The sequence below is a fragment of the Chanodichthys erythropterus genome, chromosome 3, assembly GCF_024489055.1.
Source record: "Chanodichthys erythropterus isolate Z2021 chromosome 3, ASM2448905v1, whole genome shotgun sequence".
NCBI lineage: Eukaryota > Metazoa > Chordata > Actinopteri > Cypriniformes > Xenocyprididae > Chanodichthys > Chanodichthys erythropterus.
In genome coordinates this window covers 18,475,048-18,502,870 of record NC_090223.1, presented here as the reverse complement: position 1 = coordinate 18,502,870, position 27,823 = coordinate 18,475,048, and the positions used below count along the sequence as shown (strand labels likewise).

The 27,823-nt window shown below is 38.3% G+C and overlaps 2 protein-coding genes across 2 annotated transcripts; both read right to left on the bottom strand.

Annotated features, from left to right (window-relative positions):
• Positions 1–343: 343 nt before the first annotated feature.
• On the bottom strand, positions 344–731 carry LOC137003867 (small integral membrane protein 36-like). Its single transcript, XM_067364132.1, has one exon. The coding sequence runs from the start codon at positions 635–637 to the stop codon at positions 344–346; it is 294 nt and encodes a 97-aa protein (XP_067220233.1). The 5' UTR covers positions 638–731.
• A 21,021-nt stretch (positions 732–21,752) lies between these two features.
• tmem100a (transmembrane protein 100a) lies at positions 21,753–26,935 on the bottom strand. Its single transcript, XM_067371114.1, has 2 exons — positions 26,795–26,935; positions 21,753–24,651 (listed from the first exon to the last, which is right to left on the bottom strand). The coding sequence occupies exon 2, from the start codon at positions 24,580–24,582 to the stop codon at positions 24,136–24,138; it is 447 nt and encodes a 148-aa protein (XP_067227215.1). The 5' UTR covers positions 24,583–24,651; positions 26,795–26,935; the 3' UTR covers positions 21,753–24,135.
• Between the last annotated feature and the right edge of the window lie 888 nt (positions 26,936–27,823).

The following is a 27,823-nucleotide window of genomic DNA, read 5'->3' as shown; positions in this document are numbered from 1 at the left end:
TCACACAACTGTTCACTGAGAGTTTCCAAAAAATGGTTCTTCTATAGCATCGGTTTAGATCTAGATTGCTTAGAGATCTTTTTTCCCAGAAACCCCCAACAAATCACCATTGTTCTCCATTTCAATTCTGTCCAGAAGAAACAACTGAGCCATTAAAGTGCCATTTGTGTACTCACCGTTTCTTCTGATAATCCAGTGACATGATTCAGTCTTGCACCGAAGTTATGAATTGTTTAAAAAGACGTACAAAATATCAAACAAGAGATACAGTACTTGCATAGTTATGTACAACAGATAAAAAAGATAACGTTGAGCTGTTATCAGTCCGTCTCCTTCCAGCCTGTCAGACCAAAGTACTCTTTTTCTCGGCGGCCGGCGGTTCATAGCTGGTCACCATCTTGTTCTGGTCCCACCGGGCGTTGGCAGGCGAGCTCTGCATGACCACCAGCCGGATGGGTGTAGGGTTGACATTGGGCACGGGGTCGGGCGCGTACTCCTTGGTGGGGTCTTTGCCCTGGCAGTCGTAGAGGATGCAGGAGATGAGGAAGACGAGGAGGAGGATGACATAGCTGGCAATCAGGATGATGAGGTTGAGGGTGACCGGGTCTATCTCAACATCATCTGCGATGAAACTCATGGTGGCGGTGGTGGCAGGAACCTGAAGGACTGAGACGGACCATGAGCGGTGTCTCAGAACATACAGACCAGTGAGGGATTAGGTCACACAAATCCCTCTCTCATTCTGCCTGTCTCTCTCTCTCGCGCGCACACACGCACACGCGCACACACACACACGCGCGCACACACACACACACACACACACACACACACACACACACACACACACACACACACACACACACTGTCTGTCTCTCAGTTTCAGTCTAATGTGCTTTATTGGCATGACTAATAATTGCACATCTGTATCGCCAGAGCATTTGCGGCTTAGTGTCTGTCTGTCAGTCGCTTAGTTTTAATGCATTTTGTTGGCATCACAAATACATTTGTACTGCCAAAGTATTTGCAGATGAGTCACATAGGGCAAAATAAAAATTGTGCACAAGAACGCAATGAACATCCAGCATTTAGAAAAATAAATCGGATTTCACACGGATCCCCGAAAATGGCTTAGAACATTATTCATGCCAGGCCAGTAGATGGCGATGTCACTTTGTAAAGAAACATGTAGCCTATAGACTGAACATGTAATACGCATGCGCATAGCATCAATGTTTTCACAAATTCACATTTTTGTAGTTTACACTGAAACAATAAAGGTATTGTTTTCAAAAACTTGCAATTTGAAACCCATTTCCAAAACGCCGTTGTTGTGTAAATGAATGGCCAAAAAGCATAAAAAGTTTATAAATATCACTGTATGCATGCAAGTCTCTTAAAAATAAAGGTTCTTTATTGGCATCAATATAAAGAACATCCTTTAACTTGGAATCCTTCCAGGTTCTTTATAGTGGAAAAAGGTTATTTCAAAACCAAAGATTTTGGATTCTGAAAGATTCTTTGGGAACCAAAAATGGTTCTTCTATGACATAACTGCAAAAACCCCTTTTGGATCCTTTATTTTTAAGAGTATACATGCGTATACATGGATGAATTTCATTGTTTTTCTATCACTGACTGGTGCTGACTCCAGCAAAACATTACTGCAGTTGGAAATCTAGTTTGAAGTTATTCTTTTTTCCCTATTTTTCTTTGTGTTTCATTTCCTTAAGACACACTGATTATGTGTGTGTGTGCGTGTAAAACCATGCAGGGCTCCTGTGTAATCCTAATCTTGATTGTGAGGAGAGACTGAACCATCTGTTTTAGCAGCGTTCACTAGAATCTAGAGAGACACACCACTGACACAATGTTATCCTAAATGAAAAATATAAAAAATACAATTTAAATGTAAAAACTGAACCTAAATTAAAAACTAAAGGCTCCAATGAACAAAACAAAAAAGAAGAAGAAAGAAACACTGAATCTATAATACAAAAAAAAAAAAACTGTTCACTATAATTTTCCCCATAATCAGTGTTGAGTAAGTTAGTTCAAAAAAGTAATTAATTACTAATTACATCATCAATGTTGTATTTAAAATACTTTTCTAATTACTCTGTCAGAAAAGTAATTTAATTACTCAAGTAATTTACTAATTACTTCTTAAAATCCCAATAAACCTTGACAATAATTTACTAATTACTTCTTAAAATCCCAATAAACCTTGACAATAGACAATAGAAAGGAAACTCTTTTAATAATTTAGTCAAACATGGAACAGTTTAGCCTTTTAGAGCTTTTTAAAACATTTTAACTTTATTAAAACATATACTATAATACTTTTATTTACTTTATAATACTTGCATTTTAAGTAACAAATAGGAATGTCATGATACCAAAAATCTAGTAGTTGGTACCGATACCACCAAAAGTGCACAATACTCGATACCAAAGTCGATACCATGGTGAGAATATATATACAAATAAAACAATGCTATATATATATTTTTTCCAGGTAGGTCTAATAGTAGTAAGTAAAAATACCACATAAATTGAATAATCAAATCGAATATAAAATAACTGCATAGTCATAAGTGTATAAATTAAATATAGATTAATCCGTATTAAAGCTTTTCTTTTGTTGTTTATCATTTATAATACAGACAGCCAATAGTAGACAGTAGCATGTTTTAATGGCTGCTGTCGCTAAGACCTAATGGACAGAGACAATATGCTGTTACACATTCACATAACCAACGCGAATATACGCCAAGACGGGCATTTTGACATAACTGTGTGAGTATTTGAACGTTTATGTGTATTAAACCGCTAAAATTTGACACTCGCGAGAGGCGGCTTTGTGTGCGCGCTTTGGCTGACTGAAGACTGTCTCTCAGAGAGCGCGAGTGGTTTTTCCTCCCTAGGACAAAGTTTACATATTACCGTAATGTTCTTGCCTACCTGTGTCAAAAGTGAAGTAATTGCAATATTTCCATTCTGCAAAACAGCCATTCGCTTCTGCCGACATCTTCAGACAGCGACACAGCCAACTGGTGCGAAGTTACAAACTCACGTGCACTACAGCTAACGATTTTAAAGAGGAAGCGTTCACTACCTTTAGACGACAAATTTAGATTTTAAATTCAATATTGATTTAAACAGAACTGTTAAACTAATTTACAGTATGTAACGCAAGTACATTATAAGTAACTGTATAGCCTACCTAAAAATGAACAGTAATCCCTTACTTTACTTTTTCATTGGATAATTTAATTAACGCGTTACACCAAACACTGCCCATAACCATGTTGAGCTTTTGATATGACTATAAGTGTTAACATACTAAAAAAATTATAAAACTTGATGGCTAAAAACAACAAACCTCCATGTCGCTTTAACTACAACATTTCAAATCGCTCAGTTCTCGCCATCTTTGAAAAGCTAAACTGGTTCCTTTTTTTTTTTTTTTTACCTGCAGAATCTCCTCTGTTCACCATTTGTTTAAAACGATTCCTCGGAGGTTGGAGATTTAGCTGTTCCTTGTCAATATTTCCCACTCGTTGTGACAACTAATCTTTTTACTTCCACACCAGACACGAGTCAAAGTACCTGGAGCAACTTTTCTCTGTTTACGGATATGACGAGACACAGACGGATTCCCGCGAAAACCATCCCGACATGTCTAAAATATAAACACTTAAAATAGGCTTAACATTTGTGAATTAGAGTAAGACAAAAACACGTTTTAGAAGAACAATTGATGATGTATCTCGTTATTTCATTACTCATTCTTTACATTTTATTAACTGAGCAAAAAAAAAATAAATAAATAAATACAAAAAAAATACATAGTGTACATTTAAATAAAAAACATGCATATTTGAAAATATTTTCAAGGTTCAGTATCCTGCTAATTATATATGTCGGTCATTGTTAATTAATTCAAGGGGAAACAAGTGGATAAATGGTGCAAATGTATTAGCAATACAGGCCCTTTTAGGATACCAAATCTGAATTCAAATCTAACAGAGAGCAAGAGAACATAATCCACAGATCAACTTTCGTACCCATGAAATTTGTATTATTACAAGACATGAATAATTCAATCATCCCTAAAGCGGATCTTTCACGATGACAGCAGCAGGTCTGTTCGGTAATATTCAGAGCAATGTCTCTTTTGAGCAGCAGAGGGCAGAAGTGCGCAGGACTGAAAACAGGCTTCATGAACTTGGACCTATTTGAATCTGATGTGAACAGATACATACATGCTTCAGAATTATGCTTGTGTAGTATTCATGATGCTGCAATGAAAATTATACACATTAAGATGCAAAAGCAACTTGACATTTTAACTGCTTAGTAAAGCAACAGCACAGAGGAGTCATTCGACGTAACACGATTAGAGGAATTATTCAAACGCAGCAGGATGATACAGATGCTAAACTTTAATACTTAGTAATAGAGGTTTAATCAGTTTTAATATTTTTTTCATCATATTTAATAGTGATTAAAAAATAAAATGCCAAAAAGCCCTGATCTCTCTCAGCCTGAGGAACAGACTGTTGCCATCATTCATTCTGCTGACATTATGAAACTGATAAGTGAAAAACTCTGAGATACAGCGGCACCACAACATCTGTGCATGAGTTTTGAAATCGCAAGCTGTTTTTCAGCCAGTCAGACTTTTATATAATGAGTAAGCAGGAATAAAATGTTTTCTGCATTATCAGTTTGTGTATTCAGAGGTGCGGGTGGAGTCTGTCCTGTCTGTGTGGATGCAGAAGTGGTGCCAAACTGTCCAGAAAAAGAGACGGCAAACAGTTTACCTCCCTTTTCCAGGAGGATCATGTTTGATAACTTCAGAATTCTGACTTTAGGTTTGACTGGCATGCATACAGCAAAGTTTATTAAAGTTTATTCCTGTCCCTGCATCCATGTGTCACTGTAGCGTTTACCCTGGAGGCAAAGACACTTTTTCTGTCTTGCCATTCCCTGAATTGTTCTCATGAAAGATTTTCTTACAAAGTTATTTGCACAGTGTGGTGGTATGGAAAATTCACAGGTTTAAATAGAATAGTTTTGCAAAGCAATTTGCGCAAAAGAATAATTAATTCTAGTATTTTTCAATGAATCTGATTCTGTCAAAGTGTATCGCAGATGGTCTGAATGATTTTGTGAATCACAAATAAATTGATCATTGCAGTTGATTCTTTTCAATGAATCAGTCAAATTGAATCGCAAATGGTCTAAATGTGAATCGCAAATAAATACTTCATTCTAGTCAATTCTTTACAATGAATTGGTCAAATCGGTTCACAAAGCGGTCTGAATTATTGTTTTGTCAATCCCAAAAGAATTGTTCATTCTATTTAATCCGTCAAATCAGTTTGCAAAGCAGTCTGAATGACTGTTTTGTGAATCCCAAAAGAATATAGTCAATTATTTTCAGTGAATCGTAAAGCAGTTTCAATAGGTGTGTTCGACTTGAAGTGGCACTAATATCAAAGTACTGCGAGAGTAGACTACAGAGTAGTCTGAATCACTATGCTGAATCACTGAATCGCTGTGCCGCTTCAAGTTGAACACACATAATGATTGTTTTGTGAATCCCAAAATAACTGTTCATTGTAGTCAGTTCCTTTCAATGAATCAGTTAAATTGAATTGCAAATGGTCTGAATGATTTTTTTGGTGAATCACAAATTAATTGTTTATTCTAGTTGATACTTTTCAATGAATCAGTCAAACTGAATTGCAAATGTCTTAAATGATTGTTTTATGAATCACAAATAAATAGTTCATTCTAGTCAATTCTTTGCGATGAATTGGTCAAATCGGTTCGCAAAGCAGTCTGAATATTAATTTGTGAATCCCAAAAGAATCATTAATTTTAGTCAATTCTTTTCAATGAATCAGTCAAATTGGACTGCAAAATGGTTTGATTGATTGCTCTGTGTATCCCAAAAGAATCATTCATTTTAGTCAATTCTTTTCAATTAACCAGTCAAATTGGATTATTGTTTTTTTATTCCCAAAGAATTGATCATTCAAGTCAATTCTTTTCAATGAACTGGTCAAATTGGATCTCAAAGTGGTTTCAATTACTGTTTTTTGAATCCCAAAAGAATTGATCATTCAAGTCAATTCTTTTCAATTAATTGCTCAAATTGGATCAAAATGAATCGAAAATAGGACTAAATCGTCAAATTGGTTTGCAAAGCAGTCTGAACAAATAGTTTTGTGAATGCAAAAGAATTGTTCCTTGTAGTTGATTATTTTTAGTGAATTATTCAAATTGTTTGCAAAGTGGTTTGAACGAAATGTTTTGTGAATTACAAAAAAATGATTCCTTCTTGTTTATTCTTTTTGATGAATCAGCCAAATCATTTCGCACAACAGTCTGGTCTTTTGCAATTTTACAAATATCAATTTGCATAAAATATGTATAATATGATGATATTTCTCATGCAAAAATATTAATCATTGGCGGAGCTCAGAAAGGCTAGCTGCAAATGGGGTCAAAATTGAAACTTTTAATTTGAAACTTTTTTCTCCCCAGAGTTCAATGTGTGAACTCTGAGTTTAGACAGCATTTTATTTCCCTGAAGTTCATCAGCTGTGGTCAAAGACTGATCTTGGAAGCAGTCCTGAGGTTTGCGTTGGAGGACATTCTGTAATTGGTACAATAAACCAAGAAGAATGATATCAAGGGTTTGCCAGAGTTAAATTCTGTAGTTTAATCCAATTTCACACTAATGAAGATGCAATAAACTAAAATTTGGAGGGTTTGTTGGAATAAAGAGCACAAGCACATCTAAAGTTTGCTTGTAAAGTTCTGTTGAGTTTAAAGAAACATGTGAACTGGCCAAATTAACTTTATGTTGCGTGAACTCTCATATTGAGCCTTGTGTTTCCTGTGCTGTAAGGCATAGCTGTAAGAGAGAAGATGTTGCAGTTGTTGTGTGTGTGTGTGTGTGTGTGTGTGTGTGTGTGTGTGTGCGTGTGTGTGAACTGCTCTGAGGCTGAGCCTATTTATTCTGAACTGCGGAGACAGGTCCATTAGACATGGACAGCGAAACGTATTCGATTAGCGGGACACACACACACATATGGAGAATGAACTTCACACCCTGAGTGCTCACACACCCCTGCCAATACATGTGTGTGTATTTATGAATGAACAGGGATAATATATAATATATTTGACTGAGTGTTTTACAATGCCAAAGGCATGAGTTATCACATTTCTAATAGTGATTTCTGATTCATAGATGAATCATTTAGTTTCATTGAATCTGTAAAAAGAGTTTGCATTGCAAAGCAGTCTAAGATAGTTTCGCAAATCGCAAAAGAATCATTCTAGTCGATTCTTTAAATTCATTTTGTGATTCACGAAAGACTTCAGAGAGCTTTTGAGCAAAGATTTGACTGATTTATTGAAAAAAACAAAACAAAAAAAAAAACAAAAAAAAAACAACAGCTAGAATGAACAATTCTTTTGCGATTTGTGAAAATATTGTTCACTGCTCGCAAAAGCACCGGTTATTTTAGTCGATTATTTTTAATGATTATTAGGTCAGACTTCTTTGCAAAGTGGCCCGAATGACTCGTTTCGCAAATCGCAACGGGTTCATTGTAGCAAATTCCTTTTAATAAATCGGTTGGTTTGGTTCACAAAGCGGTCTAAATGAAACATTTCGTGAATTGCAAAAGAATCGTTAATTTTAGTCAATTCTTTTATGTCAAATTGGATATTGAATGATTATTTTGTGATTCACAAAAGAATTCAGAGAGTTTTCGCGCAAAGATTTGACTAATTTATTGAAAACATCGGCTAGAATGACTTTTGCGATTTGCGAAATATCGTTCACCACTTGCAAAATAACCAGTTATTTTAGTTGATCATTTGTGATTAATATTTGTGCCTGACTCGCGAATCACTACGGGATCATTCTAGCAAATTCCTTTTAATGAATCGGTTGGTTTGGTTCACAAGCGGTCTAAACAAAATATTTCGTGAATCGCAAATAAAGAATCGTTCATTCTAGTCAATTCTTTAAGGTCAAATTGGATATTTGATTATTTTATGATTTACAAAAGAATTCAGAGAGCTTTTGCGCAAAGATTTGACTAATTTATTGAAAACAATTCGGCTAGAATGAACGCTTCTTTTGCGATTTGCGAAATATCGTTCACCGCTCGCAACCAGTTATTTTAGTTGATCATTTGTGATTAATACATCGATTCGCAAAGTTGCCTGACTCGTTTCGCGAATCACAACGGGATCATTCTAGCAAATTCCTTTTAATGAATCGGTTGGTTTGGTACACAAAGCGGTCTGAACGAAACGTTTCGTGAATCGCAAAAGAATCATTGTCCGAAAACTGGAAAATGCTGCCTTCCGAGGACACATTTCAAGGTAGTAAGGCATCAAGGCACGTCCGAATCCAATGTTAGCTTCAATTCCTCTCTCATGAGATACCTTCCTCAGATCGATTTTTGAAGGAAGCATAGATGTATCCTTAGCTGCCTTTGATATCCCACAATCCTGTGCTTTCCATTCTGTGACAGTTGAGCTAGAAAAATAAAGATGGCGTCCGAAAGTTGCGTTTGCTGCTCAGTTTGTGTATAAATGTACGATTTTGATCAACATATTTCAATTTTGATATCATTTCTATCGAGAAATTACTACTGTAGTAATTAAATATTTGTTTAGTTCTCACCAGAGCTCGTGCTATATTGCTGTAGATCATTAAACTGTTACGCTGCCTCAGAGGTCTGTCCGAAATCAATTTCGTGAGACCTTCATGCACAAATGCTGCCGTACAAGTCATTCTTTTATAAGATAGCGAGGCAGCAAGACAGCTACCTAGGTTTTCGGACGCAGTCATTATAGTAATTTAGATGAATCGGCCAAATCGGTTAGCAAGCGGTCTGAACGACTCGCGAATCAAAACACTACAGCAGTTCCTCGGACAAAACTTATGGGAGACAGGTAACGTTAAGCTGTTCTTTTGAATATTAATTATGCTCTATAGTGATATTTGACTTGATATAATCGTAAATGTGTAACGTTACGCAAACCATGAGCGTGTCACTCGGCTCAGACCATCGATCGCTCCTCGGCTGGCTTTGGGTCTGTGAGGTGTCTGGAAACCCTTTCCTTCCTGAGGGCTGTAGTGTTTGTGTTAGCCCAGCTGAAAGCCCTTCTTCTGGGTGTGGGAACCGACTCCTCCCTGGACTTCACATTTCCTCTAGTCAAGGACTGAGCGGCCGAGGCCCAGATCGATCTGAACCGGTAACGCACATGTAAGAACATAAACATTTAGCATACAGATGTTTAATATGGTTTAATTAAGAAATACATAACCATATGTTCACAAGTAATATTTCAAATAGACAGAAGACTTTGCAGGTAAGCCCTGAGTAGACATCTGTGTTTGAGTGAGTCAAGAAGATGAAGTCTGTCTGTATCAGTTTATGTTTTACTCAATAAAAAGATATGAATAGAAATTATTTAACCTAGTTGTCATCCAGTAAGAGAGCTATAAATTAATGTTGAGATGTTGATATCTCTACTGAATCTCTAGAGAAGACAGATTATGGTCTGGAGACTTCACCAAAACAAACAAACAAAAAAAAAAGAAGCTAGAAATGGCTCTCCATTTACAATAAAAACAACTGAGATATTTTTATATGAGTAGTTTATAAGCCGTAAAATAAATAAGAAGTTTTCTAAAGGCGTCATCTGTGTATTTTAGTTTCCCCTTGGTGGTCACAAACTTTGCCCCGGATTTGATCTCTCTTTAAAAGGTCACCGAAAAACCCTTTTTACGCTCGTCCCTTGGCGGAGGGGGCAGGAATGTTCACACTTCATAGATAATAATAATGCCGTCCAATAACGCCCTGCGATCTCATAAACTCAGACTCCTGCTGACTGTGGCCGACAGTAACATGTTCACATCTTTAAAGGGCTCTTTTTACAAGATGTAATATGTCTCCGGTGTCCCCAGAATGTGTCTTTGAAGTTTCAGCTCAAAAAATTGGTTGCTCAACAAAAAAACTGGACAATCTCACGCAGCCAAAATGAGGATTGTCAGTAACGGTGTTCAGCCTTACATGAGTCAGACACTGATGGAGAGACTCAGGAAGAAGTTACTTCTTTTAGAATTAAACTGGACGTTTCTGAATGATTAGTGGATACATTTATGTAGTTGCTGTGGAGTTGATTCAACTCATCGACTAGCATGTGCCGTCATGTTAACCTTTTGTGCAAATCCAGTGTTGAATTGACCCTCATTTGTGAAGCAGTCTGGCGTAAAATGACGGCATGTCAACAACACTCTACTACAACAACTCTTCCTCTTCTCTAAAGCAGCTCAACACGACCTCACCTCCTTTGTTGAGTGTTCATTTTGGGGTTTGTGATGTCACAAACCCGGAAGGAAGCTCGTTGTAGTCCCTACCAGCCGTTTGTTGTAAAAAGTGATTTCTGTATAAGAAAATATCTCTCTTTGCATTGAACTTTGAGCATCCTAACTTTGCAGAATTGTTTATGCTCAAACAGCAACATTACACACTAACTAAAGTTAAAAAAGTGAAATCATGATCAACCGCCCCTTTAAATTTGACATTACTATTATAAATAAAACACTTAGCATAAAAAAAAGTCTCTGAAACCCCAAACAGAGAAGTCATGAGGTTTAAAAGAGATTATCGTGAAACCACACCAACTCAAAGAAAACGATCTGTTAGTTTTGCATTCCTCTGTCATCCTGTGACTAAACACTCCACAGACCCGCAACCATCATGTCACGGCACTTTAATGCATCTCTGGAGGTTGACGGATGAACTGTGAGCTTTTCTCACAGCAGGCCGAGGTGAGATAAAAGGAAACTTTGCGCTGTGAAGACCGTACCTCTCATGACATCACTGTTAAATGCTTCCCGACCTCCGCAGCTGCTGTGCGAGACACACCCTCGTGCTTCCTGCACTAACCATCTCAACAATTCACATCGTTTACCCTGGGAAAAACGCCTCGGTGCCAGCCACCACTTTCCATGCAGTGCCGACAAAAACCCCCTTGTTATTTTGTAGTCACAAAAGCCTAATAAAATGACCTTTGATTTAGTTTTAATAGTGTGTCCCAACCCAGAGCAGAGCGTACACTGATGCAGCCTCACGAAGAGTGGATGTTTAATTCAGAAATACTGCTAGTAACTCAAGTAGTCCATACAACTGTGTGATATATTCCAAGTCCATTGAAGTAAAGTGATAGTGTGAGGTGCAGAGTGAAATTTGAGGTCATTTTTCTGCTGAAGATTTTGCAGTCACAAAGTGGCATACATTGGGAAGAACATAAACTTTTGGTGTGCACATATGTTTATGATATCTGATGATAAAAACCAGCCAGAAAAAGTCTAAACAAAAGCTTTTTGCAACAGATGTATGACAATGTGCCTCTGTTGATGTAATTGATGTTTCTTAACACATGTGCGTCATTAAAAAAATAAAAAATAAATGCACATACTGTAGGTTCATAGAGGACAAAAACTGTCATAAAAATTTGTAGCTTGGGAGCACAGACTTAAGTTTGGTCTCATTTTAAAGAAGACTATTGTTAAAGGCAGATTATTGTTGAAGTAAAAAAAGGTTAAAATGTTATAAAGTTTTAAGTTTATGACAATTATTTATGAACATTATTTTATATAAAATATATATTTTATGAAACATGTTGAACTCTAAAATTGCTAGAAAATGAAAGCCATGAATCTAAATAAGTTGTGTTGCAAATTTGAGGTTGATATATCAAAAAATAAGCTTTCAGTAAAATTTTGTTTGGACACAGTTCCAAATTTTCCCCATTAGATGTGATTGCATTTGTGATTTTGCAGTACAGTAGAGTTTTTCTCTTTCAAATATTACACACACGTACACACGCACACACACTTTTTTATTACACACATATAAACCTCATTCTGACATCCACACACACTGTAAAAAAAATCAAAAGTTGAGAAAACTTAAAAGTTTAAGGCAACAAACTTCAGCAGATTTTTGTGTTTTCTCAACTTGTTGTATTCAATTTATACAACAAAAAATAAGAAAACTCAAAAATCTCCGAAGAAATCAAGTTGAGAGAAAACAAAAATCTGCTGATGTTTGTTGCTTTAAACTTTTAAGTTTTCTCAACTTTAGATTTTTTACAGTTCACCCACATTTTTTGCGGTAGCAAAATTGGTATATGGCATATTGGTTGAAGAATAATTAGCTGCTGAAGTGGATTTACTTGTTGCAGAGTTAATGAAAGTTATCATGAGCATTGTTATGTTTAAAGCGGGTGTCTTAACAAATGTCAGTAGAACGGGAAGATTTTAAAATGAGCAGTTCATTCATAAATACAAGATCGCTGTGGAAATACAAGCCGGAAGTCAAAAGACAATGAGCGCAGCACTGAAAAGGGGCGGGGCTACATAAGGTCTATAAAAGCATATAAAATATGCTCTGAGACCAATAAATGTTTATGATTATTACACATTTTGTTCATCATAATGATCTTCACAAATAAACACAACTTCTGCCAATTGAATTTAGGCTTCAAAATTCATAAAGTAAAAAGCTAAACATAGGCTACAAATGAAGTACAACGTGGTTGCATGACTTCAATGTCAACAAAATGTCCAAGAATTCTTTGTCTTTATTCATTTTCATTTCATTCATTCATTTTCCCTCAAAGTTTGAGTTATAATAGTTTGCAAGAGTTTGATTATAAACACAACGAGGCTGTGAAAGCGGACTACTGTAGATGAGTTTACTTGTTCAGTGTGAAGACGTTTAATGTGTCAGACAACCTTTGTAGTCACATATGGTTAACAACAGTAAAAACTCTAAAACAATCACAAGGGGTATTACTGTTGTATTTTAAGTTATAGAATAAAACATGAAAATCTTGAGCTTGTGTTCACCACAGACCTTATTTCAGGTGTTTAACCAAGACCCCATTCAAAGATCTAATTGACTTAAGGACGATGGAAATGGAAATGCTAAAATTCAACTTGTTTCTGGGTTTTGGCCTACATTTTTTTTTCCTTAACTGCTTTAAAATGGCTTCTTTGGTCACTTTTAGACAGAAAATGACTAATATCACTTAATTTCCGTCTCTATGATAATTGGTTGATATACCAAGGGAGGCTAGTCTCCTCTGTGATGTATTTTTTTCTTAACACTCTGCTGAAAGTGAAATACTCAATGGCTCTTTTTCCAAATGGAGGCAATAGTCTCCAGCTCTGGATTTGCCTCTGCTGTCCTTCCCAATCCTTCAGACTCGCCTTAGCACAGTTTTCTGAATGATTGTAATTACTAAATATTACATCAGCAGATTCAACAATTCAGTCGACTTCAGTCATATTTTATGTTGAAATACACATTCTGAGTCATGGAACGGAATGAATAACAGGGAATTTTATTAACATTAAATCTTCCTTCTTCCATTTTCACTTCAAAAGTTAGGTGAAAATTCTGACAAGCCACTACTGCATGAATACATTGTTCATAATAAGACCAATAACATGCATTTAGAAGATAAATTTCATGCTGATTTTAAACCATGTGGATGCTGATACTATTTACTTCCATTTTGATTTTTCTTAGTTAAAAAGGTTTTTTTTTTTTTTTTTTTAATAGTAATCAACATTTTGCAACAATTGCTGTTGACTTAGATTTTCCCTCAAGTGCCATAATATTTCTTGCCTAGAACTACCTTTTCTTCAGACATTGGCACTTTTGGTAGAAAGTGCTTATGTGAACCACAACCATTCACATTGCAGCAGAGTAAGTGCTTTGTAACTATGACAAGCTTGGATTGTTCTTTGTTTTCCCATTTAAAATTTATATGAGCGGATTAGATGTGTGTGTGTGCGTGCATGTGTGTGTCCTGAGGCTCATTGATACCAGTGCTGATGTCATAGTGTTTTCCTGAATCCCAGCTCTGAGATCATTGTCTAAAAAGGTTGTTCAAAGGTCAACCGATCTCACACGTCAAGAAACAACACAACCCAATTGACAGCGACGCTGGGCCACTTCCTTTGAGATTTCATCAAACTGTTTTCGCAAAGCTTTCTTCTACTACATCAAACTACAATTCTAAAATGTTAATATTTGATCTTTTTGTTTGTGTAAAAATCTTTTGTGACATTATAAATGTCTTTACTGTCACTTTTGATCAATTTAATGCATCCTTGCTGATTAAAAGTATTCATTTATTTCAAACTTATGAACGGTAGTTTAGCTAGGCCTATACTATGTTCACTTTCACTCGAACAATCATGAGCGAATGAATTACAGAGTATAATGTATTGTCATACAGATTTCAATCAAACATTGCTCTGCGGTTTCCTGTGTGAGAGGCTTGACGTCTTTCCTTCTTTGCGGCATTGTGGGATATGTCTGTCTGAGGCAGATGGACGCAGCTCTGCATAATATCTGCAAGAGCTCTTGATGAGGAAAGTTGAACAAAGGCTGACCGGCCTGAGCACCGCACTCCTGGGTTCAATTAGGAAGTGTGTGTGAGGAGCAGGGTGGGAGTAATGCAGCAACAGTGCGAGCGGGGTAAAGAGTACACGCCAATCGATCAGCGCGAGCCAGAGTTTTCCGTCACAGAGGACAACAGTCTGTGGTTATCATCACTCACGCACTGCTCCAATCAGACGATTGTTTTGCCTTGCGGGAATAGTGCTCAATGCGGAGGCAGAATTCATGGAAATCATTCAAAAACAAAAAGCCATTGTTTCATAAGATCCTTACCACCTTCCAGCCCAGCACACAATGACTCTATAATGCTTATCAGTCTTCATAAACTCACACACAGGGAAATTTACTGAGAATGAAATGTGCACGCTTTAAATTTGATGAATCACTAAAGGAATTATGCAGTAAATGTGTAATCCTGAAAGTTGCTATAATAAGACTACAATAGTTGTCCGATTTGTCAAAGTACCATAGTTGTGGTTCTTGTTTACCAACTTACATTTCAAACAACAAAGTCAAAATTCATGTTTGAGGTATGTGTGTAATTTGTTTTGTAGAATGAAATTTGAGTTATGTTGAGTGAAGTAATTTACCTATGAATTGAAAACTGTTGTTCTAAAAGAAATTCTTTAATTTTTAAAGAAATCAATACTTTTATTCAGCAAGGATGCATTAAATTGATCAAAAATGGCAATAAGGGCTACACGATTAATCGTACGATTTGAAAAAAAACATTGAAATCGCATTTAAACGATTTTTCTTAGTGCGATTATGAAATCGCATAGCTGCAATTATTTTTTTATGCGTGGCTTGTCAGTGAATTATGGCTCCAAATGCTAATCCATCTGAAAACATCTGAACATCTCGCTTATAATGTGCATTCGAAAAAACAACACGCGTCAAACTTCTTTCCAGACATGAGAAGCATTTATTAACATCTTGTCCAACAAAAGAAAACATTTAAAAATATGTTTTACTCCAAACTCACTTCATAACAACAGTTGAGCATCCTTCTGTGAGATGAAGTGGTTCTTACACAGAATATGGCAGTTGTGTGTTTATTAATCATGTTTAATCAATCAAAATGTTTCAATCTTCTGTTTATTCAGCTACAGCGATTGTATAGGATTTCCTGGAATGATGCGTTTTCTACTTCGGCAGCAAGGCATATTTGCAGTTTCTGCCTGAGTGCGCCCTCTGGCTTTCAGATGGAGAAGCATTTACTACTGATCACAGAGCCGCACAACTCTGACAAGCTACGCATTAAATAATTGCAGCCTTTGCCAAACTGCGTGCGATAAATTTGCGATAAATCGTGCAGCCCTAATAAGGAGCAAACAAAATAGCCCTAGCGATCGAGCCCGAGGAGGCACACACCTTCAGGCCACCTGGAGCAAACCGTTCCATTGGTCTGCCAGACCCGGATTGGGTCTGTGTTCAGGCATTTAAAACCTATGTCTGCAAAATGTAATGTATTTAAGGACAGCCTCTGCTCCCGCCGCCGCTCTCCAGTGTGGCACGCAAATCTGAATGTGCCCGAGAGTAGGTCAGAGAGGCTGGATGTTTGGCCCAAGCCTGCACTTGATACTTTTTTTCTGACAAGAAATTCCTCCAGTGTGTCTGACCTGGGATGCTCAAGCACGTATGAGGGGGTTCAAGTCTGACTCGAGCCCCCACTTCGTTTTTCAGCCAGCCATCAATTCCAGCAGTCAAGCCCGCTGAGATGCACTGCTCTGGGCTGCCAGCAGCAAACTATCCCCCCTGGTTTTGCTGTCCTGGAAGTCTGTTTTTCAAATGGTTCAAAACCTACAGTAAGTACAGTCCATCACATAGCCTCCTGAGAACCAGACTTCCGAATGGCTGGCAAATTTGAATCATGCCCGGGACGGCGCATCCTCGCTGGGATGCCCGAGTGGGTCAGAGGGAGGGCGTCATTCCCATGAATTTTGCGGGAAACCTCAAGTCTTGTGGTGTACAGCCATTCCCAGTTGGTGGACAGATTTATCTATTTCATTCTGATAACAAACAAAACTCCGGCATGACGTCCAACTTCTTAGAGGGACAAGTGTCATTCAGCCACATGAGATGGAGCAATAACAGGTCTTTGCCTTAGATGTCCAGATCTGCACTCGCGCCACAATAGGTAGATAACCATACGTCTATCCTGTGCCGAGAGGTTTGGGTAACCCACTGAACCTCGCTTGTGATCGGGACTGTGGATTGCCCATCAACTAGGAATTCCCAGTAAGCGTGGGTCATAAACTTGCTTTAAGTCCCTGCCCTTTGTATACACCACTTGTCTCTACTACCGATTGGATGGTTTAGTGAGGTTAAGCACTGGTTTTTACGAACAAAACACATCTATTATGAGCCTAATTTACATAGAGCAACATTTGAGGAAAATGATATGCCTTTGGGATTTTGCTTTTGCAATTCTGAACTGTGCTTCCAAAGAAATGTTTCTTGATGAAAGTTGAGAAATCACTGTGTGTTCACTGGGGATTATGGCATTATGAAATTTACTGAACAGCTGTGCCAATTTTTTATATTTTACCTTTTCGTTGTGCAAATTCAAATTAAGTAATTGTTTTTCTGTTTAGCGCAAACATGCCTCCTTTCTATGTTCTTCTCAGTTACATTTCATTTAAGTATCAGTGTTGTTGCAGATGTTTCTCCTAAAACAAAGTAAGAGTAAAGATACTTGATAAAATGTATGTGCAGAGCAGCTCAGATCATTTAAGAAATGTTTGGCTTCATATTTAGATCTTTGTTTTCTTGGCAAATGTGAGCAGTTTGAGACTGTTTTGAGATCTGTTTTGACAAGATGCATGTGAGATTGGGTTAGTTTTCCCAGGAGAAGCATCTGTGAAGCAGTATGCATTTAGTCTGATGGCAATACAATTGAGATATTGAAGAGATCTTTTGGTAATTTCTTTCCCTTGGGTTTCAGTCGATTTCTCAACTTTCAACTAGAGACAAGAAGGTCTGCCAGCTCTTTCTTTTGAAATGAAGATCAGTGTTGCAACAGCAACACCGTAATTGCATTTCAGAGAGTTCAGAACGCTGCAAAGTCAAAAGGCCTTGAGTTTATTTTGAAGGCTATAATGAAAACCTCACATTCTCTTATTCCTTCCTTCCTGTTCTTTGGCTTTTATTCACAACCAAAGAAAGGAAGAGAACTAGGGAGTCACCCTGTCAATGTGAAATGGATGACAGTAACTTTAGGATTTACTGAGATGAATCGCTCAGATCAGTGAGATCAGATGTGTTTTATTCTGTCTTCATCCTGAATGCATGCCGGTTCAAAGTCATGTCACTGCCAGGAACTGTCTGGCACGGGAAGTACAGTGATCCCACGCTGAGATCTTCCATCCCTGCAGCCATGACAGAGTTTTCTGAGCGTTAATTGGCCGTCCTGTCTCTCTACGAGACACTTAAGCAGATCTATAGCTTTCTAAAACGCCTCCCGTTTCAGTCTCAGTTCAGGCTGTTTTTCTTGGTTGCAGCGTGTTGAATTGAAGCTCAGAACAGCAGGAGCGATGCTTCGCTCTGTTAGAAACACAATACTGCAGGATGACCGATAACTTTTTAGTTTTTTGCCAACTTGTATGGGTGAAGCAAAAGAATTCCCGCAAAGAACAGCTTCTCATTCTCGTGTTTAAAGAGCAGAGGTAGGAGGTTCAGCACCGTGTATTTAATTTGTGAATAGAAGCACTCCTTATAAAGGTCTTTCCCATTGCATTAACACAGAAACCATTTACTCCTGTTCACTCTGCTCTTGTTTAGATGATGTCAAAGGTCAGACAAGAGCCCAAAGCAGAGACGTAAAAAAGCTGATGGAGCTCAGAGGATGAAAACAGTGGATTCTTTGCACTATCGCTCCGATGTTTTATTGCTTAGCGGTCGCTCCTCATTCATCAACTTCATCAACATATATTTCATTTCTCATTCATCAACAGCTTGGTCTCAGACGTTGCTCTTAAAATTAATTAAATGTCAATTGTTTGCATAGTAATGAGCATTTAACCCTGAGATAATGCAGTCGATTATTTTGTTCCAAAGTAAATTGCTGTTGTTTATTGTTGGCTGGCAGGGCCGGATGAGCTTGTTCGATCTTCTGATTTCTCACAGGGAGGTAAAGAAACAGCTAGAGGAAGTGATGCTGTGCAGAAAGAGCTGAGGCACAAATGCTGAGCCACCCCTCACTGTGAGACCTCAGCAGTGTCTCTGTCTCTGTCCCCGGGCCACAGCAGTGATATTTCAACAGACAGCGATCTTGGCTTGTGTTCAGGAACCCCCTGGTGCTCCCATGAGATGCATGAGTCAGTTTAATCAAATGAAACACAAAGACAGAGAGATGCTAGAATTAAACTACATGTTTCCCTGAGCCTTTTGTTTATTAAATGCCTTGAGGGTTTGGCTACACAACATGAGGAATAAAACTTAAATTAAACTTCACAAAGGTAATATTCTTTAATTCACAAATAATCAGCTTGAATAGTTCAGTCGGACAAGGTTGTCAGTTCTGAGCATTTTCTTGTAATTTTGTTCTTTTGGGGTGGTTAAGTGGTTGTTAGAGTGTTGTTAAGCAGTTGCTAGGGTGTTCTGGCTATTTGTTAAATGGTTGCTAGGGTGTTTGTAGTGGTTAGGTGGTTGCTAGGATGTTCTGGGTGTTAAATTGTTGCTAGAGTGTTCTGGGTGGTTGATAAGCAGTTGCTATAGTGTTCTGGCTCATTGTTAAGTGGTTGCTAGGGTGTTAGGGTGGTTAAGTGGTTGCTAGTGTGTTCATAGTGGTGAAGTGGTTGCTAGAGTGTGCTGGGTGGTTGTTAAGTGGTTGCTAGGGTGTTCCAACTGGTTGTTAAATGGTTGCTAGGGTGTTTGTAGTGGTTAGGTGGTTGCTAGAATGTTCTGGGTGGTTGTTAAGTGGTTGCTAGGGTATTCTGGCTGGTTGTTAAATTGTTGATAGGGTGTTCAGGGTTGTTAAGTGGCTGCTAGGATGTTCTGGGGGTTAAGTGGTTGCTAGTGTGTTAGGGTGGTTAAGTGGTTGCTAGGGTGTTTGTAGTAGTTAAGTGGTTGCTAGGGTGTTCTAGGTGGTGGTTAAGTGGTTGCTAGGGTTTTTGTAGTAGTTAAGTGCTTGCTAGAGTGTTCTGGGTGGTTGTTACGTGGTTGCTAGGGTGTTCAAGCTGGTTGATAAATGGTTGATAGTGTTTTCTAGGTGGTGGTTAAGTGCTTGCTAGAATGTTCTGGGTGGTTGTTAAGTGGTTGCTAGGGTGTTTTAGGTGGTGGTTAAGTGGTTGCTAGGTTTGCTCTTGGTGGTTAAGTGGTTGCTAAGTTTGCTCTTGGTGGCTAAGTGGTTGCCAGGGTGTTCCAGCTGGTTTTTAAATGGTTGATAGGGTGTTCTAAGTGGTGGTTAAGTGGTTGCTAAGGTGTTTGGGGAGGTGGATAAGTGGTTGCTAGGGTATTTACATATGTAATAATGTTAAGTTAAACATGTTAGAGCAAATTTTATTAGAACTAAACCAATTCAATTGTGTTGATCCAAATAGACTGATTTATCTTGAATGAACTAAATAAAATTGTGTGAAAACTTTTTTCAATGAAATTAAGGGTAGTGAGTTAATTTTTGAGTGTTAGATTGAAAATTTGAATAAATAATATAATAGTATGAAATAACACCGGTCTCATTTGTGTCTATTTTTATTTCTCCAAAGAACTTTCCAGAACTTCCTGCGCTGCAGTGCAGCCATGGAGAGAAGAAGACATCGTCCTGGGCGTCAAACATCTGATCTACTGTACGTGTCAGGTGTCAGCCCATCTCTTCTGTCCGTCTCTCCACTGTGTGTTCACCCGTTCGTGAGGGACGCTGGCTATAGAATCTGACGAAGTGAGTTGTGGATGCTCCTCTGACGCAAACAAACCATTGAGTTGTAGTGTCTGGTGTCAGGGAAACGCATAGCAACGCAAATGCTGCCTATAAATACATCTCTAATTCTGGCTATTTTAAACCGCCATGTTGAAGCGAGCAGTTCAAGGCCACAACCCATCACCTATAGAGGATTAATACAGTGCTGGTCGAGTCAGGGGACTACAGCTGTACTGCTTTAATGGATTCTTGTTTTGTTGTTTTTTTTTACACACAAGTAGAACATTTTCGTTTTTCAATTCAAAACAGAAATACAAAATCTGTGTGATTTATGTTTAGTGAACTTCATGTGCAACTATTTGTCTTTCTGTACATTTTGCTTGCCCAGACAAAATCTGCCATCATGATGCTAAAGCGTTATAGGTGGTTGCCAGGGTGTCACTATGGTATGTTGATATGGAGTGGTTAGAGCGTTTGCTATGGTGTCCAGGGTAGTTGCTAAGGTGTTGCTTTACTGTTTCTAAAGGGATGAGTGGTTGTGAGAGCATTGCTATGCAGTTGCTAGGATGTTCAGGGTAGTTGTCAAGGGGTTGCTTTACTTTTTCTAAGGTGATTTAAGTGGTTATTATAGCGTTGCTGTGTGGTTGCTAGGGTGCTCAGGGTAGTTGCCAGGGCGTTGCTTTACTGTTTCTAAAGTGATTTTAGTTGTGTGAGCGTTGCTATGCAGTTGCTAGGGTGTTCAGGATAGTTGCTAGGAGGTTGCTTTAGTGTTTCTAAAGTGATTTGAGTTGTTGTGAGAGCATTGCTATGCAGTTGCTAGGATGTTCAATGTAGTTGTCAAGGGGTTGCTTTACTGTTTTTAAAGTGATTTGAGTTGTTGTGAGAGCGTTGCTATGCGTTTGCTAGGGTGTTCAATGTAGTTGTCAAGGGGTTGCTTTACTGTTTTTAAAGTGATTTAAAGTGGTTGTTAGAGCATTGCTGTGCGGTTGTTAGGGTGCTAAAGGTAGTTGCCAGGGCATTGCTTTACTGTTTCTAAAGTGATTTGGGTTGTTGTGTGAGCATTGCTGTGTGGTTGCTAGGATGTTCAGGATAGTTGCTGGGAGGTTGCTTTCAGTGTTTCTAAAGTGATTTGAGTGGTTGTGAGAGCGTTGCTATGCATTTGCTAGGGTGTTCAATGTAGTTGTCAAGGGGTTGCTTTACTGTTTTTAAAGTGATTTAAAGTGGTTGTTAGAGCATTGCTGTGTGGTTGCTAGGGTGTTCAGGATAGTTGCCAGGGCGTTACTTTCTTATTTCTAAAATGATTTGCGCAGTTGTGAGACTGTTGCTATGTGGTTGCTAGGGTGTTCAGGGTTGTTAGGACACTGCTCTGCTGTTTCTAAGGTGAATTTTAAAACAGTTTGCAAAACAACAAACTTTAAATGTTAATTAGATTTGACCACACTCTATGACGAAAAGCCTGTAAATGAGTAATAGTTATAGTGACGCAAACAGCCCAACTCAGTCTGACTCAATATTGTTTTTTGTTTTTTTTTGTTTTGTTAAAGTCTGCCTTTCAAATGCACAACTACATTTGAGTGTCTGCACACATCCAAGCACACAATGCCCAATGCAGACATGGAGCTCTACAGAACACATTGTAAAAGAAAGAAACATTTCCTTCCATTCATTATTGAACGTTTTAATCACACGAGAAAGCTCTCACAAAAAGTGCACCCAAAGCGCACTTTAACTGAGACTTCAAACAACAACATGAGAGACTGGAGAAATAATTAAAGCCAGTCTGCTCTAAAAGAGCTGCAGACATCAAACGAATCAGACGCGGCTCATTCTATCAGAGAGTAAAGTCCTAACAGTTTGTTTTATAATTCAGCTTTTAAAATGGATAGTTCAGCATGTCATACAACTCTGTTCAATGCACAGTTTACAAATTAATAAACTACTTTAGACTGCAGGATAATTGTATATTCAGATGATTTGTGAAATCACTCCACATGAGATAAAATATTCTGTTTCACAGGAGTTTATTAAAAATAGTTCTGTCAACAGCTTACAGATATAACATTTCCAAAGACATAATGAAACCTTATAACGATTACAATCATAAAATAATCTGAAACTGAATTATTAAGACACATTCTTTTCATTCTCCCACCAAAAATAAGCACCTGAAATCAATGATTCACAATTTGTTAAAAAGTGCTCACAAAAATCACATAATACAAATGTGGTTATCAGTCTTAAGTTACTTCACATACCGCTCAAGTAAGAGCATGTCATATATCTGTCCTCATAGTCTGAAGTATAAGAATATAAACAAAATAAATTCAATAAAAGAAAATAATAGCATCTGGTTTTCCAGCCCATTGTTGTTTATATATCATCATAATACTAGTGAAATAAGTACCATACGTCCACGATAGCGACATATAAAGAAGCTGGGTGTCAGAAAGAACCTCTCAATGAAGAAAAAATCATTGTTCTTCATTTCCTCATTTTCCTCCCTTTCCTTTATGTCTCAAAGTGCGTCTCTCCATTAATCCAACCGGACAGGAAGCAGCCGTGGGTTAATACGGCACTTCCCGTCTTTGGGTTTGCGCAGCGGTTACTGGTCTTAATTTTGATGCGTTCGCCTTGGCTTGCATCCCAGATAACTGAACGGTCCTGCCTGACAGGCAAAAGAGACAGAGCAGAAAACAAAAAGAAAGAAAGCGCTTCCGAACCACTTTAAAGGTCGGCTAGCGCTGCGGTCCATCAGAAGCTGTGAGGACGTAAAAACGAACATAACCGTTTTCCCACACTGCAAAAAAAATATTTTTGTACTTAGTATTTTTGTCTTGTTTTCCAGTACAAATATCTTCTCAAATCAAGATACATTTACTTGAAAAGCAAAATGTCTTAAAAAGGGACTATTATGCCCTCTTTCGGGCTGTACTAGAACAGGTTTTCATGCTTGAATGTTCAAAAAACAAATGACTTTCACATCAATTCAACACTGGTTTTGCACAAAAGATTAACATGACGGCATATGCTAGTGGATGAGTTGAATCAACTCCACAGCAACTACATAAATTTATCAATTAACCATTTAGAAACATCCAGTTTCATTCTAAAAGTCTCTCCATCAGTGTCCGACTCTGGTTTGAACTGATAATCCTCATTTTGGCTGCGTGAGATTCTCCAGCTTTGTTGTTGTTGAGCAACTGAAGACTGAGCTGTTAAAGCTCCCCCCTCTTCTGTAAAGGGGGCGGGAGCAGCAGCTTATTTGCATTTAAAGGGACACACAAAAACAGTAAGAAAAGTAACTTAAGTAAAGTTCAAAGGGATTATTTTTCTGACCCTCATTGACAATTTTTTCTTCTTTGAAGCATAAACTTGCTTCATTTTGATAAATTTTTCAAAAAACAAGACTTAATATCTTGAGTCATTTTGCATCTCAAGTAAATGTATCTTGATCTAAGGTATTTGTAATAAAAAACAAGACAAAAATACTGAGTAAGAATTTTTTTTTTTTGCAGTGCAGCTGTGCCTCTCAACATCTGGACGCATGCAGCTGCAAGCCTGTCTCAATTAAATTCTCCGAACGCTCATTCTGAGACCCTTTTGTGAAATCCTGTCATGCGGTTTTCTCCGAGAGCACTCGGTTGGTCTGAACTGAGGCATATCATCTGGACATTGTCCCAAATGCGAGTCGGAATGATGCTTTGACTCATTCATTGTGAAGGTTTTGGAGTCCGTGCTTGTGTCGAATTAGGCGAAGATGCTCCTCTGATGGGCCATCAGGGCCGTCTGACTCTCTCTTCTCCTTTCTTTCTTTCTCTCCATCCGCACCTTCCAGCAGACGGCGCTCAGCGCGAGCAGCACCAGCCCGGCCGAGAGCAGCACCAGTCCGAAGTACGATATGGTGGAGCCGTGAGAGTTGAAGCTGTACGCAACGGCTGTCACCACGATCCCTGCGATCAGGACCACCACACCGAACGGCACGGTGCAGCGGTAGCAGGACAGCTCGGCTCCGCCGGTGGCCGCCGTTAACTGCACCTCGTTGACCAGAGGAATGGTGATGGCCGTTGCCGCCGGTGGCTCATTGTTGTTGGTTTTCTCTGCCAGGATTCGCTCAGAAGCTCCGGGGATCGTCATGGTGTCTTTCACAAGCTCGGCGGGCATCGCAGGGTCAAGGGTCAGCGTGTTTTGAGGCATCAGCCGCAGTCTGAGCCGTCTCTATGCTCTATTATTCCAGGTTACTGCGTCGTCTCACCGTTTCCACACCTGTAGGAAAAGCAAGGCAAGTTTATTTACAGTGTTTATGAGAAAATGGCTTTAAAACCTCTTAAGAAAAAGCAATAGAGCACTGCGGAATTTTTGGAGGGTGAACCGTAAGTTTGCACCACTCTGGTTCCCTTTGACAAGAAACCCAACAGGATTTTTTCATTGGCTTTTGGATTATTTCAGAAATTAAGATTTGTGACCAACAAAAGTTTTTGATTCTGACACGTTTTGTTCATCATGATAACATTTTCACAAATTGAATACAACTTTTATGAATTTTGAAGCTTAAATACTATGGAAGCTTGTTTCTGCCACTGAATAAAAAATAAAAAAGGTAATTGCGACTTTTTATCTCACAATTCTAACTTTTTTCTTACAATTGCATGATATAAAGTCGCAATTATGTGTTATAAAGTCAGAATTGCGAGATTTAAACAATTCTGAGAAAAATTCAGAATTGCGACTTTATATCGCGCAATTCTGTGAAAAAAGTATTTTTTCCCTTCAGAATTCGACTTTATAACACGCAATTGCAAATTTATATCTCACAAAAAGCGCGAAAAAAAAAAAGTCAGAATTGTGAGGGGAAAAAAGTAAGAATTGCAAGATGTAAAATAACAATTCTGAGAAACAAAAAGTCAGAATTGTGAGATAAAAAGTCGCAGTTAAATTGTTTTATTCCGTGGCAGAAACAAGCTTCCATAAAATACAACCGCCAAAAGTAAAAAGCTAAATGTAGGCTATAAACTAACTACACCTCAGTGTATTCCAGTTCCTAGGGCACTTTGGTTGGTTGCTAGGGAGTTGCTATGTGGTTGTTTGGGTGATCTGTTGCTAGGGCGTTGTAAAGGTAAAGGGGTTTAAATTGCATTGCTGTATGGTTGCTAGAATGTTCTGGTTGGTTGACATGATATTTCTTTGCGATTGCTATGATAGTTGCTAGGGTGTTTTGAATGTTTTTGTTGGTTGCTAATGGTGTTTGTTTGTTTATGGGAGGCAGAATGAGTTACACACTAAAGTGTAATACTTAGCGATCTAACCCGATGTTTGAGTGATAGTAAGGGTGATGGCTGAGCGAGTAAACACATTACGAATGCAGGGCAGGTCTGTAGAGTTGTTTTGGTTTTCAAGCGGGAAGAGCCCCCCAGATCTACTTTCTGACCGCAGACGCAGGCTGACCGCCATCTGAATGACGCAAAGAGAGCTGCCACATTCCCTGGAGAGCTCACCATATGACATTACAAACCGGCCCATGAAACATGAGCGCCATATAAATTAACAGTCCTTTCTCAAGGGGCTTTTTCTTAAGAGGGTCAGCAGAACCGGCAAACGCCCGTGACACTTCTCTCTGACCATTACGCATTACAGCTGCAAAGTTGAGCCTGCATTTTAACCCTCATGTGCTGTTTAGGTTCACCTCAATACTTTTCCTTTTACAGTAGATCTTTATAATCAATATAAAAACTAACAGATCTTTTCAGAAACGTGGCTGTTATCGAGGGTAGTAATGTAGTTTCTTGATAGCAAAAACACAATACAATAAATCAAATCCAAATAGAGTTACAGACTCATTCACAGAATGTGAAATTTGCATTTGCTTATAATTTTATAGCCCAAACAAAACAAAGATAGTATTATTTTCAAGCAGAACTGTTATCATGCTGAAATCTCATTTATAATCAGTAGATATAGTCATAAAATGTCAGATATGATTCTTCAATGTTGTTGTATGTTTTTTTTAATTATAAAGGGTGTTGAAATCTTTCAAATAAGTGCATTTATGCCCTAAATATGGCATATGTTGTATATTTATTGCTTTATGTTTATAGTGAATTAAAATGCTATTATTTATATGTTAAAACTTGTGTTTTGGTCACTTATAATAAAAGCGAATCTTTATATCATCATTGCAATTGCATTAAAACTTTATTTTTGTTGTTTTTGAGAAACAGACAGTAAAGGTCTTGTATTTCACTAGCTATATATCAGAAAAGGCATGCATGAAGGCTGCAGAAACATTTAATAATGTCACATGCGACACCTTTAGGGAAATAATATTTTACTGTTACTCATTTAAACCATAAATCTAAACAACGTTTGGTGCATGCATGAAGGTAATCTGAGACGGGGTCAAGTCATTCACCTCGCACGTGTTTTCCATCCTGCCCTCGGAAGATCCTGTTCAGCAAACCGAAGACGTTAAAGTCCCGTTATACTCCAGACACAGTCTGCCTCTGAAGATCTCCTCCTCTTGCAGTGTGTGAGAGACTGACTGTGTGTGCAGGTCTCATTCACTAGATGTGCGTCTGAGTTCCTCCTCCTCCATGTGAACTAGCGCTGCTTCAGTCTGAACACACGGGGAGGGGCGTAAGCTGTAAAATTTGGAAAACCATATCATCTGCCTGCATGATATATGCTGATGGTCACGTTATAAAGTTAATTTAGAGGAACTATATCAAGTTGGCTGTGTGTTTGTGTAAAATTAATTCTGGTTAAAGCTTTAAATATAAGTAAGGTAATGCTCATGACATAGGTATATCATTGCAACATTAAAGAGGCCCTTTTACAAAGTCTTGATTTTGTTTTTGGGCTCTGCTAGAATATTTGACATTGTTGCAGCTCCTTTCTTCCCAGTCTGTTAGTAACGCTCTGTTTAGTTCCTGTCTCTATGAAGCCCCTCCTTCAGAAAAGCACAATATGCTCTGATTGGTCAGCTGGACCAGTGTGTTTTGATTGGTCAAGCACTTTAAGCGTGTTTGGGAAATGTCCCGCCCCTTATTACCATGAGTTTCAACACAGTACTAACGCAAATCGACCATTATTCTACGTGAAAAATACCTCAAGACTATAATGGAGGTGTTTCTTAGGAGTTTAGTAACAGTATGCACTGATATAGAGAATAAAGGCAGGAACACGCCAAGCTGACAGTCGGCCATCAGGCAGTTTTTGTACGTCGGCCGACTAAGTTTTCTCAGTGTGTTCTGCACCGTCGGCTGAAGTTGGTCCTCTTCAGCTTTTTTTTCAGCTTTTTTTTTCTGATCTTGTTCGTCCATCAGGCCATCTGATCATTCTAATTGGCTGTTCAGATACTGCCACCTGCTGGTTCGTAAAGGCATTTCATCTTATGCAGGCGCAGAACGGATGTGCTACTTGGCCGCCGGTTGTCGATATC

Bases quoted from the DNA above. Each gene is read 5' to 3' on its own strand.
- tmem100a (XM_067371114.1), bottom strand. From the start codon at position 24,582: ATGCCTCAAAACACGCTGACCCTTGACCCTGCGATGCCCGCCGAGCTT.
- LOC137003867 (XM_067364132.1), bottom strand. From the start codon at position 637: ATGAGTTTCATCGCAGATGATGTTGAGATAGACCCGGTCACCCTCAAC.